Source organism: Pimephales promelas, chromosome 16 (genome assembly GCF_988280905.1).
Source record: "Pimephales promelas chromosome 16, fPimPro1.hap1.1, whole genome shotgun sequence".
NCBI classification, from domain to species: Eukaryota; Metazoa; Chordata; class Actinopteri; order Cypriniformes; family Leuciscidae; genus Pimephales; species Pimephales promelas.
Genome location: NC_142784.1, coordinates 29,390,891 through 29,408,076, shown reverse-complemented (window position 1 = coordinate 29,408,076; position 17,186 = coordinate 29,390,891). Strand labels below are relative to the sequence as shown.

Genomic DNA, 17,186 nt, shown 5'->3' with positions numbered 1-17,186 from the left:
GTTCCATGTAGTCTATAAATAAATGTCAGTTCATGAAATCAGCATGCATAATAATCAAATGAATTTGCAAAATGTGATTTGAAATCTTTTTAGATGAAGTACATCATGACATTTTGCAAAAGTTCAATGCTCCAACGGTTAATTAACACATTTTATTTCATGTCACCTAATTAAATAATTTTTTCAGCCGGGTAGACGAAAATAAAGGACCTAATGTAAAGTAGACCCACCCTATATCCATAATTTTGTGTTCCCATATATCTTTATATATGTGCATATGCTTATATAGTTAAAATAATTAAAACTTAATGTTTTACTATTCTACAAATGCTCCATTTTTTTGTAGATGTTCCTAGTATATTCAGTGGGGATCAAATTGCGATGCTGGATCCTCATCAGATGTTGTTTGGAGTCCATGAGTCTGGCCAGTGCTGGAATTTGAAGTCTGATATAAAGGAAATATCCGAGCTTAACGATCAGTTTGCCCCTTATTTTGGCCTGCTCGGTAGCTCTGAGAAAACCATTAGAGATGGCAACTTTCCAGGAACACTCTTTCGTTTTCCACTCCGAATGAAACCCTCACAATTAAGTAACAACATCTACAATAAAGAGAAGGTTCTGGAGCTCTTTGAATCCTTCAAAGTTGATGCAGACACCGTGCTGCTCTTTCTAAAGAGCGTGCAGAAGGTCTCTCTGCACGTACGAGAATCAGATGGAACAGAGCGGATGCTTTTCCAGGTCACAGCAAGCGATATCCAAGAAGATGATTTGGAGCGGCCCAACTCACTGAAAACCCTGGGACAGGCTATAGATAGCTACAGTAATGGTGTCCTGAACAGTTCGGTCACCTGCGCTACCTACCAACACTCCATTGAAGTGCGGGATGAAACTGCCAAAGAGACTCAGAAAACCACCTGGTTGGTGTGTAATGGTGTGGGAGGGCGAGGCATGTGTGGTGAACTGGATTCTCTTGCTGATGATCTGAAGTTCATCCCAACTATTGGTATTGCCTTGCCCCTCACACTAATTGATGAGGACAAGGGGGCAACTTCTAGTTTCTCAGGACGTGCTTTCTGTTTCCTCCCACTGCCCCTTGGAGAAGAAAGTATGACAGGATTGCCAGTCCATGTTAGTGGTTTCTTCGGCCTCACGGACAACCGCAGGAGCATCAAATGGCGGGAGGTAGACCAGTGGAGGGACCCGGCAGCTCTTTGGAACGAGCTTCTCATAGTCACGGTAATCCCAAGGGCTTACTTCACACTCATAATGGAGACTTTCAGACGAATCCAAACTAAGGAGGACCAAGATTTTCCCCTTTCCCCGAGAGGTATTTACGGAGCCTGGCCTGTTCCAAACAGAGTTCGACACCACTGGAAACCTATTCTTGAACCCCTCTTCAATGACTTGCTTCAACAGCCGGTCATCTACTCGATCAGCGAAAGCTGGGTCCAGGTGGATGAAACCGTGTTCTTGGACCTAGACTCCAGCTTGGACACCACAGAAACCATCATCAAATACCTCCAGAGCTCAGGGATGATACTGGCTCAGGTTCCAGCCCACATTGATGCAGTACTGACAATGTTTGTCTCCAAGCCAGGTAGCCTAAGGAGAGTGACCCCTTCTTTTGTGCGTCAGACTCTGAGAAAATGTCGTCATAGAGGGCCCGCCAACGAGAAGCTGATCCTGCTAGAGTTTATCCTAAGCGATGCCTGCTACAATGACCTCATTGGACTGGAACTTCTGCCTTTGCAGGATGAGACATTTGCTGTGTTCTCATCTTCTGTGAATGACAAAGATGCTGTCTACATTGCCTCACAGGAGTATCCAAGGTATGGGGAAACATTTATATGGTAATGTTCATTCATTGCTATCTAAATGCTATCACATCAAAACAGTATTCAGCAAAATTTGGAATTTGAAGTTGGAATTTAAATTGAGTTGGCTGCGCACCACAGAATGTAGAATTTAAATTTGAATGACAAATCTAATTCCCTGAATTCCAACTCAGACACAACAATACTACAATAATGAATTTCCCCTAATCATGCCCATTTTCTTCTTTAATAATATTATTTTATTTATAATATTTAATATAATATTAATTATTTATAATATTATAATATTTAATATAATATTACAATATTTATAATATTTATTTATTTGATTTTATTTTAATTGAATTGAATTTTTAATCAGATTTAAATTTTGCCATATAGCTTCAAAAAATCAAATACATTGTCTTACACAACAATAAATACTATAACTAAGTATAAATTTAAACTAAACATTTTAAAAATAAATATTTGACATTCTTCTACTATGGAACTTAATTAACTAAAATATTAAATTAATTTTATTTCCTTAATTTCTCAAATTCACGAAAAGCATTCTTCATTCAATTCTGAATAACATTTATTCCTGAATCCTGACCAGAACTTGTAATTGGAGTACATTATGTGATAAACATATTATTATGAGCTTGATTTTTCTTTACAGGTCCCTTTATCCAGGACTGGAGGGAAGATTTGTTTTAGAAAGTATTGCCCCACATGTCATGACGAGCCTGAAAGAAGCAGCCAAAAGCAGAGGTAGACACCTGCTCATAATGCCACTCTTATACTCTAATCGAGGGTATATACTGAGCATCTGCTCACAACTCACAACATCTTAGGGCTTCATTGCTTGCTATTACGGGTGTCAGAATTTTGAGTTACACTTTTTCATGCTTAACCTAGTACATGCCAAAAAAGATGTCCATAAAATAAGCAGAACCTATAAATTCTGCCCTTAGGCATCCTTTTTAGCTTGACTTGATAGTCATTTGAGAATAGTGAAGATTACATTTTTTCTTCTCTATTTTTAAGGATTACTAATCTTTGTCTTTACATTTTTGTACGGCTTATGCTACAATTGGCCATTGGACATGTCGTTGATAAGGACATTAAAATGACTGTTAACGGGAAGCAGCATTCTTCCTCTCTTTGCATGACATTACACGATTAGAGCATTTTCACAGGATGCATTCTTGCATTTGGTTGTGTCGTGTCTCACAGTTTTTTTCAGCATCTCTGGCCTTATGTTGCATTTTTAAAAGGATAGTTCACCCAAAAATCCTATGTTCTTCCACACAGACCTATGTTTCTTCAGCACATGACACTCTTAGCAGAATGTTCATGCTGCTTTTTCGCCACACACTGATATATCCTGTTTTTAAGCACTTTTAGCATGTAGATGCATCCTGTTATTACCAATATTATTATTTCATAGGCTAATTAATTATATACAAATTATTGTTGTGTATAATATTTGAAGGTGCTCCCTCAGATACTCTGTGTATTTTTTTAACTAGGACTTCCTTAAATAATTTGTATAAAGAGTGTCTGCCTCATTGTATCCATAAATATTACTTTACAATAACAAAGTGGTATCTTAAAAACGTTTCTTATTTGATCAGTATCAGCAAAATGCATTGCGATGCTTCTATAGAATGTCATTATTTGCTTTATCATTTTTATTTTCACTATTTTTTTCCCCCATTTATCCTTATTTTTGCATTTTAATTCCAGTTCAACAATATCTTTGGGGTTGTTCTGGTAAGTGCACAATGTGTTGTCTAATGCCTGTAGAGCTGTAGTTGCCATGGCTTTTCTGGATATACTACTTATTCACTAACATCTTTGTATTTGAATAACCCATTTACCATATATCAAAACAAAACATACAGAACTAATGCATTTAATAATGAAAAATGCTTATATTATAAAAAATGTTAATGTGTTAATGTGTTTTTGTTTTATGCAGATGCAGTTTTTTTTAATTTATAAAGAAATAAAACTTAAATGCACCAGTTCAATCAATCAATTGCAAGTGGTAAACTGATAAATGATTACAAGAACTAACATGCAACATTAACAGCTAAAAATAGGATATCAACTTCTAATTAGAATCTTTTCAACTATTTCTAGCATGCGAGCCATTCTAACAAGTTTTTTTCTGATTTGTGCATTGATTGTAAATGTTTTTGAATGTTTTGATTATTCCTAACTTACTAATAATGTGTCTCAGTAGAGTTCTTTGAAGCTCTAAGTGTCTTATAGAATATATTGTTGCAGGAAAAAGTATTTGAAACCTTGGATTTACCTGCATTTCTGCATAAATTGTTAATAGAACAACAGAAGACAAACAGCCACAATTGTTGTGTTGATCTATGTATGAAATCAAATTTGATGAGAAATCTAGGTAAATCCAAGACTTCACAGTGTTTTTCCTGAAGATGTACATACAATCTGTTATTTTGTCTAAAACCAAGTGCAGCTTACATCATGTTTTTTGTGCTTTCAGGCAGGCCTTGTACTCAGGTTCAAGTGCTAACCCCAGAGAGATCAGCACGGCTAATTAAAGAAGTCCTTACCACAGCATGGCCTTCTAGAGATTTTGCAGTTCATTGGAACCTTGGTGATCAAGAGAAGAATCACCCCTCAGCATCTTGGCTCAGAATGATTTGGAAGCATCTCTACATTAACTTTGCGGATGACCTTAGTGTCTTTGAAGATTTGCCTTTGATTCCAAATGTGCCACTGACTGACACCTTGGATTCTCTAGAGCTACTGCGCTTGAAAATTCCATCACCCATTTTTCTTGTAAATGAGGAAGAGGGCCCTCCTTCGGAAGACTTACTTGAAGTCATGAAGAAGCTTGGCTGTGTTATCCTGAAGCAGCTTGATCCTTGCTTACAGCATCCACTCCTGAAAAATTACATTCACCAGTTATCACCAAGCAACCTACTGCAAATTATGGACAGATTTTCTTCATCCCAGAGATTAGCAAGCCAAGTTGCATCTCTCTCTGTAAAGCAGAAGATTGCATTGAGATGTTTTTTAGCCAGTCTTACTGATGTCACAGAAAAAGAGAAACGCATAATCCAAGAGCTTCCCATCTTTGACAAAGTTGGACAGAAGTCCAAAACAGACCCTTCACCTTTTACCTTGTTGAAAGGAGCCAGAGTATTACATCATACCGCCAAGCATCCATTAGATGTGAAATTGTCCATAAATGTAGTAGACTGCAGTGATGAGGCAACCATCCGTCTAATACGGCTGTTGAACTTCGAGCAGGTGAAAAGCACTGAATGCCTAAAGGTGATAATTCAGGACATTGAGAAAGGATTCTACACAAAAGAGGAAGTCACAAAAATCATGCTCTGGGCTCTAACTCATTTGTCTTTTCTGAAGAATGAAAACAAGGCAGTAATTAGTTGGCTTTCTTCACTGAAGTTTATTTATACCTCTTCAGAAAAACCTCATTCACCAACAGACTTTTTTGATCCAGAGTTGGAGATTTTGCAGAACCTTTTCTTCATGGAGGAAAAGATAAGGTTTCCCCCAGATGAGTATACATCATCTCCTGATGTCCTTCATTCACTGAGGCAACTGGGGCTGAAAAATGAGGTTCAGCTAAGTGAAAAGGACGTGCTTCAGGTTGCCAGAAAAATTGAGGAGTTGCAAGGAAACAGCAAACCAGAATGGGATCCCATTGTAATGAAGGCAAAAACACTCCTTACTATCCTAAACAAACAGACAAAGTTGGTGAAGTCCTCTGAGGTTCAGACAAACCTTCAAAAATTGAAATGGGTACCTGTTTGCAAAGACAGACCTCTGAATTACCCAAAGTCACTTGCTTGGAGAGGTGATTCTTGCAGTATTTCGTCTCTTTCAGAAATGTGTGAAATTTCTCATGCTGTGCTTGTTGGTTCCTCGGTTTCCCTGGTGGAACGTACCTCTGCGGGCATGAAAAAAGCCCTGAAGTTGTCATTAGAGCCTCAAGTAGAGCAAGTGCTCCAGCATTTGAAAGCAGTAAATGACTGGCACAGATCTCAAGCATTTAGCACTGAGGACTGGTATCAGTTTCAGCAGATCTTGTTTGAGATATATGAATTCATGCAAGCCCATTTGGAGGACGCAAGGGAAGCTGTCAAGTCTTTGCCCTTTGACTGGGTTTGGACAGGGAAAACCTTTGTTTCCCCTGGACACACAGTTTTAAAGCCCATATCAGATTTGGACCTCCAGCCTTACCTGTACTCATTACCAAAGACTATTGCCAAATTCAACAAGCTTTTTAAGTTCTGTGGCTCTATTGAAGAAGTTGTCCCCAGCCATGTGTTTGAAGTTATCAAAACGATCAGGGAAAGAAGTGAGCATGAGATGACAAAAGAAGAGAGCAAACGCAATGTCCTACTTCTTATTAATATTTTACGGTGGCTATACAGCTGTCAAATATCAGTAGATACTGACATGCATGTACCCATTCTTTACCACAAAGATCCAAGCAAATTGGTTATGAAACCTATCCACGAATGCACATACTGTGACATCAAAGTAGAGGATTTGAATGACTTACTAGATGACGTTTCAGAGCCCATCATCCTTGTCCATGATGACATTCCAATGAAAACAGCTGAATGGTTAAGAGTTCCATGTTTGAGCACAAGATTAATTAACCCAGAGAATCTGGGGTTTGAACAGTCAGGCCAAAGAGAGCCCCTAACGGTGAGAATAAAGAACATTCTAGAGGAGTATCCTTCAGTGGCAGATATCTTCAAAGAGCTTTTGCAGAATGCTGACGATGCAAATGCCACTGAATGTAGTTTCCTGATTGACATGCGAAAGAACCTTGAAATCCGAGAGAATCTGCTCGACCCTGGCATGATTGTTTGTCATGGTCCAGCTTTGTGGTCCTTCAACAATTCTGTTTTCTCTGATACAGACTTCCTTAATATAACCAGACTGGGTGGGTCCATGAAAAGATGTGAAGCTGACAAAGTGGGCAAATTTGGCCTAGGGTTCAACTCTGTTTATCATGTGACTGACATACCCATTATCATGAGTAGAGAGTTCATGATCATGTTTGACCCCAACATCAATCATATCAGCAAACACATTAGAGACAAGTCAAATCCAGGCATCAAAATAAACTGGAGCAAACAGCAGAAACGGCTACGGAAGTTTCCCAATCAGTTCAGATCTTTCATCAATGTATTTAACTGTCAGCTTCCACTGTCACTAGAGTGCCCTTACAAGTATGATGGAACACTCTTCAGACTTCCTTTCAGAACTGAGCAGGAGGCATCTGTAAGTGAAATCAGCAGTATTTACTACAATACCACTGACATCTACTCTCTTGTAGATGAATTTAGTATCTGTGGTCACCGGCTCATTCTCTTCACTCAGCATGTTGGAACAATGGTCTTGAAATATTTGAAATGTGAGGAGCCAAACCCTGCTGCTGCGCAGGATGTGGTCACGATAAACAAGAGTGTGTGGTCTTCCAAAGCAGCTTATGGTCCACTAAGTGTTCTGAAATCTGCTGCCAAAGTCATGAAAAAAGTTGCAGCCACCAGCAGAGTCCCAGCAGAGGTCCCCAAGTCTGGTTGCATCATCAGAATTGTAGTGGAGGAGTTCCACAATGTCTTCCGACGCATTGTTGACCTTCAGTCCCCACTGTTCAGAGGTCCTGAAGAGGATCCATCGTCCTACTTTGAGATGGCAGCTAAAGGCACACAAACTAAGAGACTTACAGATGACATGCCACAGAAGGGAGTGGAAAATACAAACTGGCTTATCTGTTCGTGCATGGATGTTACAGAAGCTCTGAAGTTCTCCTTGAGTGATAGTGGAAAACGCCTTGGTCTGGTTCCATGTGGAGGCATAGCCGTGCTGCTCTCTGAAGAAGACAATAGAAAATGGACTGTAAAGACAAGTGCAACACCAATTGGTGAAGTTTTCTGCTACTTACCCCTCAGAATCAAAACTGGCTTACCTGTGCACATAAATGGTTGCTTTGCTGTCACATCAAACCGCAAAGAGATCTGGAAGACAGACACAAAGGGACAATGGAACTCCATTTTTATGAGACATGTGATTGTCCAAGCGTACTTGGCTGCATTTAATATGCTGAGGTCAATGTCAGAAAATGGGGAATTATTGGACTACAGCTATTATGCAGTCTGGCCTGACCCTGGCATTGTCCATGATGATTTCAGCCTGATTTGTCAAGGGGTTTATCAAGAAATAGCAAAAGGAGTTGATGATGACTGTGCAAAAGTCTTTTCTGATGGGAAAACCTGGGTGTCAATCAAGGATGTCCGGTTTTTGGATGACACTTTGCTTTGCAGACCAGACATTGGGTCTGCTGCTTTCAAGATATTCTTAAAATACCTCAGAAAGTGTGGTTCCCAAGATCTCTGTGCTGTCGAGCTGCCAGACTGGGTGAAGGAAGGCTTTGATGATGCTGGCTGTAAAGGAAAATTGATGGAGAACACCCTGACAGAGACACAGTTTTTCTCAGAAGTGTTCTTCCCACATATCCAAGACATAGATAAGGAACTACGCGACCCTCTGATGTACTATGTACTCAATGAAAAACTTGAGGAGTTTGCATCCATACTGAGGGAAACCCCATGCATTCCATGTTCAGGACCATCCCAGAAGCTTGTTTTGCCATCTCGACTCATACATCCAGAGGGCAGAGTAGCCAAACTGTACAACGGTGAAGATGGAAGGTTCCCTGAAGGAAGTTTAAGAGACTATGCCAATCCAGTATGCTTGGTGAAGTTAGTGCAGCTGGGTATGGTTAAGGATGACCTTTCTTGGGAAGACTTGATTGAACGGGCTGAGTCTGTATTGGCTCTAAATGAAAATGACCACACGATTGCATGCCACAGGAGCAGTGTAATCCTTAGTCTCATTGATGAAAAGCTAAAAATGAGAGATCCAGCAGCAAATCAGTATCTTGCCAAATTACAAAATATCAAGTTCCTTCCATTCTTGACAAAGCCAGCTGGATTTTCACTTCCATGGCATGGAAACAATTTCTCCCAATCTACCATGTTCTCGGCAAAAGAGCTTTTTACAACAGACCATCAGGACACTGTGTGTTTAATGAAGCCTATTCTGAATGAAAATTCCCCTTCCTTTAAAGGATGTGGTCCTATCTCACTGGCTGTGAAAGACTTTCTTGGATTGATAAAAAAGCCAATGGTTTCATTAGTCATCAGCCAGCTGAAAGAGCTCTCAAAATCCTTTGATGGAGTGACTCTGTATCAAGAGAACATAACCAATGCTTGCTACAAATATCTCTATGAAGAGTTGCTACAGTCCAGTGCTTCGAAAGAGGAAATCATGGAGGAGCTAAAAACATTCTCCTCAATTCTAGTCGAGAACACATATGTGGAACCATCAAAAGTAGCATTTCACTTAAACTTTGATGCTGCTCCATATCTTTATCAGCTTCCCAACAAGTACAGAAATAGTTGTCGGGAACTATTTGAAAATGTTGGAGTTCACCCGAGCTTCACCGTTGAAACATTCTCAGCAGTTTTACAGCTGATAAAGAATGAATGTGGGAGAAAACCTCTTACTGAAGAAAACTTTCAACTGTCTCGTAGAATAATTAGTGAGGGAATATGGAGCTTGATCCGAGACAAAAATCAAGAATTCTGCCTAAGCAACTATGGGGAGATTCTTCTTCCTGATGGCAATTTCACACTACAGCCATCAAAATCACTTTGTTATAATGACTGTCCTTGGATTAAAGTCAGGGACACAACCGTTAAATACTGCCATGGTGATATTCCAAGAGAGGTGGCAGTAAAGTTGGGGACCGTTCCAAAACGTCACAAAGCCTTAGAAAGATATGCCTCAAACATCTGCTTTACTACGCTTGGAAGTGAGTTTGGGCAGAAGGAGAAGCTTACCAGCAGAATAAAAAGTATCCTCAATGCTTATCCATCAGAAAGGGAGATGTTGAAAGAGCTCCTACAGAATGCAGATGATGCAAAAGCCACAGAAATATACTTTGTCTTTGATCCCAGGACCCACCCAACTGACAGAATCTTTGATGACAAATGGGTTCCCATGCAAGGCCCATCACTCTGTGTGTACAACAATCAACCATTTACAGAGGATGATATTAGGGGGATCCAGAATCTCGGAAGGGGCACCAAAGAGGCAAACCCTGGAAAGACGGGGCAATATGGCATTGGATTTAACTCAGTTTATCACATTACTGACTGTCCGTCTTTTATCTCAAATAATGACATTCTCTGCATCTTCGATCCACATGCCCGTTTTGCACCTGGTGCAACATCTGTCAGTCCAGGAAGAATGTTTAGAGATTTGGATTCAGACTTCAGATCCCAATTTTCTGATGTTCTCAACTTATACCTCGGAAATCACTTCAAGTTGGAACGCAGCACAATGTTCAGATTTCCCATACGAAATGTCGAAATGGCCAAAATCTCAGAGATCAGCTCAGCACCTGCTTCAGACAGAATGGTTCAAAATTTCCTTGATAAAATTCGAACAGATGGTGCAGAACTTCTCATGTTTTTGAATCACATGGAGAAAATTTCCATATGTGAAATTGAGAATGGGACTGGGGATTTAAAAACTATTTATTCGGTGACAGCGAAAATCTCAGATGGTGATCGACTAAAACGCAAGCAATTTCACGCCTCAGTTCTGGACAGTGTCTCCAAGAAAAAACAGCTGGCTCAAATTCCAGTGCAACAGATTACCTACACAATGGACATAGAAGACACAGATGGTAATTCTACGACTTGGCTGATATGCAACAGATCTGGATTTTCTGATATGGAGAAGGTATCAAAGAGTGTCATTTCAGCTCACAAAAATGAGGACATAACACTCTTTCCACGTGGTGGTGTTGCAGCATGCACCAGCCACAACTACAAAAAAACACACAGAGCCTTCTGTTTTCTTCCTCTTTCTCTGGAGACTGGTCTGCCTTTCCATGTGAATGGCCATTTTGCTTTAGACTCTGCCAGAAGAAATCTGTGGAGGGATGACAATGGAGTTGGTGTGAGGAGCGACTGGAACAACAATCTAATGAAAGTGCTAATTGCGCCTGCATGTGTAGAACTGCTAATTCAGCTGAAACGTCGACTGTTTCCAGGCCCTGACCCCACTATGACAATATTTCAAGGAACTCCATTGCATGTTGTCAGGGATATTTTGAGAAAATTGTTGTCTATCTTTCCAGTAAACAGACTGGACATTCAACCAGATTGGTATTGTTTGGTGAAGGCAATCTATCTTTGCATTCATGTAGACTTGAAAAGACTACTCCCTGTTGTTAGAGCACCCCACGTTGATAACTCTGATATGCACTCTGCAATATACATCTCCTGGGTGAACACATCCAGCTCAACCAAAGGCCAAGCTTTCTTTGACAACTTACTTCAGGATGAGTTGCAGCATCTTAAAAACACAGAGTATAACATAACCACAAGAAAATCTGTGGCAGAAAATGTTTACAGAATGAAGGCCATGCTCCTGGATGTTGGCTTCAACCTAATCTACAGCAGTGATGAGACAGCCAGTCTGTACTTCTGCCTTGAAGATGCTGGGATTTCAGTCAACTATGTGACACCAGAGGATGTTCGCAGATTCCTGCTGACATTCTCGTCTCCAGACACATCTTGTCAAGTTGGAAAGCTACCATGTCGACTCCAGCAGTCCAATTTCAAGCTGTTCCATGGTCTGAAACTGCTGGTTGACTACTGCTTCAAAGATGTGGAGGAAAATGACATAAACATACAGGGGCTGCCACTACTGATGACAATGGACAATGTTCTGCAAGTGTTTGACTCCAGACATCCAAAGTTTCTGAGCAATCATCATGAGCTTATTGCATCAAGGAAGGAACTTTTCATGCACACAATGTACATAAGATACAGTAACATCCTTCTAAAGGCAGGTGTGGCTATGACTTTTGACATTCGTAGTTTTGGAGATCTTCTGGGATCTGCACTTCCCCGAGAGTGCAGAACAAGGAGCTCAGTAAAGTGGAAAGAGAACTTTCCTACAGAATCTTGGCTTAAAAGTGCATGGCACTTTATCAGTGAACAACTTGCAACCAAGGATGACCACACAGAGATCAACCCTACATTTGAGACCATTTTGGAGATCTTAAAGGATTGGGCACTTCTTCCAGGAATCAAATTTATGGTGTCAGGAAACAAACTGGTTGTGCCAGAGCATGACGTTTTGTTACCCCTGAGCTTAATCTTTGCAGCCATCTTTCCAAATGGACAAAATGACAAAGTCTTTCATACCCTGATGAAGGGAGGATGCTTTCAATTGGCTGTGAATAAAATATGTGCCAAAGAGAGTCCTGTCTTGCCTCTGTTGGCCCAGCATACAGCAAATATAGACAATCCTTCAAGCATTCTTCGAGCACTTGAGTACATGATCCAGATATCAGCGTTTAAAACAGCAAGTTTGACAGACAAAGACTTTGAAGCACTGTTGTTGTACTTTAACTGCAATTTGACTAATCTGACCCAGGATGATGTACAATGTCTGAAACTGTTGCCATGTTACAAAGCTGTCAGTGGACGGTACATCTGCATTGCAAACTTCGGAGCATGCTATGTTCTAACAAAGACCATTCCCTCTGCCGACATTGAAAAGTGGGCACACAATACATCCTCGGCCTTTCTCACTGACAGTCCACAGCTGAAAGAACTCTACAGCTTTCTTGGGGTCACACCAATTGATGACCTTGAGGTGTACCTGGATCATATCTTTCCAAAATTTGACATTTTATCATATGATGCCAAAATCCAACATGTAATTTATCTAAAGGAAAGGTTATTGGCAATGGAGGAGCCACTCAGCATCAAGGATCAGCTCTTTGAAAAACTAGAAGCTCTGTCCTTCATTCATGACTCCACGAGTAGGCTAAAACCTGCCAAAGCCTTCTTCGATCAAACAGTTAAAGTGTTTGAAGTAATGCTTTCACAAAAAGCCTTTATTCCCAATGATTTCTTCAGAAAAATTGAGCAGGTATCAAAGCCAAAAAGTGGGACATCCTTTTTACCCTCGTGGATAGCGTTCCTTCGTAACATTGGCTTGAAATATGTAGTATCTCAACAGCAAGTTCTACAGTTTGCAAAAGAGATCAGCATCAAAGCTCATACAGAGAACTGGTCCAAGGAAAAAGTTCAGACCATTGTAGATGTACTGCTAACTCACATTTTCAATGAGAGAACAGATCTGTTTGATGGAACATTCCTCAAAGAACTCTCTATGATACCATTCCTATGCCCAGAGCGTGCACCAGCCGAGCTTGTTCGCCTTCACGTTCAGTACCAAGAAATGAATGGCACCGTCCCTCTAATTCGCTTCAATGGATCACAAGTCAATCCAAAGTTCAAACAAAGTGATATCATGCAGTTGTTGTGGACATCTTGTCCTATACTACCAGAAAGGGCCACCCCAGCAAGCATAAAAGACCAAGAAGGAAACACACTTACCAGCCAAGAGCAACTCGATCTTATTTTGACCATGTTAAATGTTAATGTGGACCCACCATTGGAAAAAGTCATTAGCAATTGCAAAAACATATGTAGCATTACAAACTTGGATGATGACACAGTCAAAACACGAAGCAAGGTCTTGAGAAGCATTTATGAATTTCTGAATGCAGATAAACATGAATTCCGCTTTCAGTTACGAGGAGTAGCCTTCATCATGGTTGAGGAGGGTTGGAAACTCCTCAAACCAGAAGAGGTTGTCATTAATTTGGACAGTGAATCTGACTTCAAACCCTACTTGTACAAACTTCCCCTCGAGCTTGGTACATTTCACCAACTTTTCAAACTGTTGGGAACTGAGGACATTGTTTCAACAAAACAATATGTTGAAGTTTTGTGTCGGATTTATAGAATTTCAGAAGGCAAGCAGCTTGACCCAAATGAAATGAGAACAGTGAAAAGAACTGTCTCAGGGCTATTCAAAAGTCTCCAGAATGACCCAGTACAGATCCGTAAAGACCTTGAGAATCTCAGGGATTTGACATTTTACCTTCCGAGTCATGACGGACGATTGGCCAAATCAAACACATTGGTCTTTGACGATGCACCACACTTCAAGAGTCGAATTCAGGGTAATGTTGGTGTTCAGATGCTAGTTGACATGAGCCAGTGTTACCTAGGCAAAGACCATGCCTTTCACACAAAGCTGATCATGTTGCTTCCGCAGAAACTGAGGCCCAGGCTTCTGAGTAGTATTTTGGAGGAACAACTTGATGAAGACTCACCAAGAATGTGCCAATTTGGTGCCCTTTGCTCCCTGCAGGGACGGCTTCAATTGCTTCTGTCTTCAGAGCAGTTTATAACTGGATTAATTCGGATCATGAAACATGAGAACGAGAATGCATACATGGTGAATGAGGAGAAAGCAATAAGGTTATGCAAAGCACTGTGTGAGGGCTTAAAGGTGTCTTGCTTTGAGAAACTACAGACTACATTGCGAGTGAAAGGCTGCAGCCCAATTCTCCACAGCCGTAGTGAAACTCTTGCCTTTCTTAAAAGATACGGAACAGCCGTTATCCACCTCTACATTCAGCATTCTGACAGCAAAGACATTAATTTTCTTCTTGCCTTGGCAATGACCCTCAAGTCAGCTACAGACAACCTGATTTCTGACACCTCCTATCTTATTGCTATGTTGGGTTGCAATGACATCTACAGAATAACAGAGAAGCTAGACAACCTGGGTGTCAAGTATGACACAACTGAACCCTCAAAGCTGGAACTTCCACTACCTGGTACACCCATACCTGCTGAGATTCATCATTTACTGCTCATGGACCCCATGAATGTCTTTTATCCTGGAGAGTATGTTGGTTACCTGGTAGATTCAGAGGGAGGTGATATTTTAGGCACTTACCAGCCAACTTACACATATGCTATCATCGTTCAAGAAGTGGAAAGAGAAGAGGAGGAAAGTCCAAGTGTCCTCGGCAAGTGCTTTCAAATTGACATTGGGTACAGTGAGTACAAAATTGTGAGCTCTCTTGATCTGTATAAATTTTCTAGACAGGATGATAGCACCAATAATCGAGATGGCACGCCAACTCCAACAAGCCCCTCGGAGGGTCATTCCCCTCGTTCCAGAATGGTCCCACCATTATTTCCTGGAAAGGAAAATCACAGGGCTCCTCCAACAAAGGCGTCCCCCAAAAAGATAAAACTCAATGCATTACCAGAAATTCTAAAAGAAGTTACTTCAGTAATAGAACAAGCTTGGAAACTTTCTGAAACTGAACGCAAGAAGATTATCCGGCGCTTATACTTGAAGTGGCACCCTGACAAAAATGCAGAGAATCTTGACATCGCAACAGAAGTCTTTAAACACCTACAGAATGAGATCAACAGGATGGAGAAGCAAACCCAAGCAGAGCAGACGACTGATAGAGGATCAAGGAGACCTTACTCTTCATCTTCCACACGATTCCAGTCAGAGAAATTCTCATTTCAGCGATTTTACACATCATGGAACCAAGAAGCAACAAGCCATAAGTCGGAAAAACACCAGTTCCGAGGACAGTTTACTAGCTATTCAGGCACATCGCACTCAAATCGCTTCTTTGTACCACCATCGTTCAAGTCTGTTGGTAACCCTGTGGAGGCACGGCGGTGGTTAAGGCAAGCAAGAGCCAATTTTTCTGCTGCAAGAAATGACCTTCATAAAAATGCCAATGAATGGGTATGTTTCAAATGCTACCTGGCAACAAAGCTTGCATTAATTGCAGCAGATTATGCAGTCAGAGGAAAATCAGACAAAGATGTGAAGCCCACAGCACTTGCCCAGAAGGTGGAGGAATACAACTCCCAGCTGACAGGGTTGGCCAAGGACGTAAATATCCTGGAAGGTTATGGCGTGGACAGCTTGAGAACTCGCTACCCTGACCTATTGCCCTTCCCTCAGATTCCCAATGACAGGTATACTTCGGAAGTAGCAATGAGAGTAATGGAATGTACAGCTCGGATAATCATCAAACTTGAGACATTTGTCCAGCAAAAAATCTGAATGTCAGCATTAGACAATGCAAAACACTGACAGATGAATCAACAAAGCAGTGGCTGTGCAATATAGACCAGGAAATATTGTAATAGTTATAACAGACTTTTTAAAAGTAAAATTATATATCTTGCTGGCATTTTTATTTGAACAGTGCCACCTCTGATGCTGTGACCCATGCTTATTATCGCGTAGATTTGCTCCATTTCTCTGAAAGGTTGTCTGAGCCCCAAAAATAGTGTACACTGTTATATTTAACATGCTGAGGTGTACATAATGTTCAAAAGCATAGAAATACCTTTTTATTATTTTAACTACATTTATTGATTATTGTTGTTCCTTTGTACATAATGAATACCGATGCTGCTTTTTTTTATCTTTTCTAGAAATGTATTTTCCTGCCATAGTCATTAAGTTGATGGTATTGTGATTTATTAGCATGAGTTGCACTGCACTTTCATGTAAATAGCTCTTGAGTGATTGTAGGAATTTGAGTGAATGACACATGAAAAATTATCATGTGCAATCAAGCAATGTCAGGTCAGTCAGCTCACGGTTCATTTATGGGATCTTTATCAGTGCCAGTAATTCATATATTGTGCATACAACTTTTTCTCAGCTGATAATTGACATTCAATGATAATTGACATTTCAATCTAAGTGTGATATTGATATCAGTGCATAACCTAGACATCGTAAGATATAATATGACTGTAGGTTCATTCAGTAAGTGTTTACCTGATGGAATTGTCTGTCTTGTTGCAAGATTTATAGAATGCAAAAATGAAATGTATTCCATAACTTCACAATCACCTTTATCTCAACTGAACTATACATATGCATACATCGTTGGCTAGGGGAGCAACGGAACACTTTTTTATTTCCCATACGACGATATTGGTGGGTTTAGTTTCAGCACAAAAAAAAAAGGTACCATTTTAAAAAAAAATAGAGACATTCAAAATTACATTTTCTCTTGAAACTTAACATTTCAATTACCTGCTGTGGCTGTACACATACATCATGCATATTTCCTCAGAATTATGTTGATTAAATATGTATTTTCTATTATTTACAATGGGAACCTCTACTAATGAGAATTGTTTGCATGAAGTTCTCTGAAATTTGTCTAAGAGGAACATACTGTAGATGCTCATATGGTGCTCAATGTCAATGATGTTTTTCATCCATTTCCTTTGTTTAACTGTGAGAAAGACTGAAATTAAACACTGGCTCCTATGTTTTGACAAATAGTCATTTGTCTCAGTCTCATTATTTCATATTACAGCTTTGTTTGAG

At 40.2% G+C, this 17,186-nt stretch overlaps 1 protein-coding gene across 3 annotated transcripts in view; it reads left to right on the top strand.

The window, feature by feature from the left end:
• sacs (sacsin molecular chaperone) overlaps positions 1 to 17,144 on the top strand; it is a 29,072-nt gene extending 11,928 nt beyond the window's left edge. For 2 of the 3 annotated variants that reach the window (XM_089121421.1, XM_039670652.2), the window contains 4 exons: positions 347 to 1,829; positions 2,497 to 2,588; positions 3,567 to 3,593; positions 4,342 to 17,144. In XM_089121421.1, the coding sequence (XP_088977547.1) occupies positions 347 to 1,829; positions 2,497 to 2,588; positions 3,567 to 3,593; positions 4,342 to 15,896 (13,157 nt within the window). In that variant the 3' untranslated portion in view covers positions 15,897 to 17,144. The remainder of the gene's footprint in view (positions 1 to 346; positions 1,830 to 2,496; positions 2,589 to 3,566; positions 3,594 to 4,341) is intronic. The other variant, XM_089121423.1, reaches the window with a different exon arrangement.
• The last annotated feature ends 42 nt before the right edge of the window (positions 17,145 to 17,186 follow it).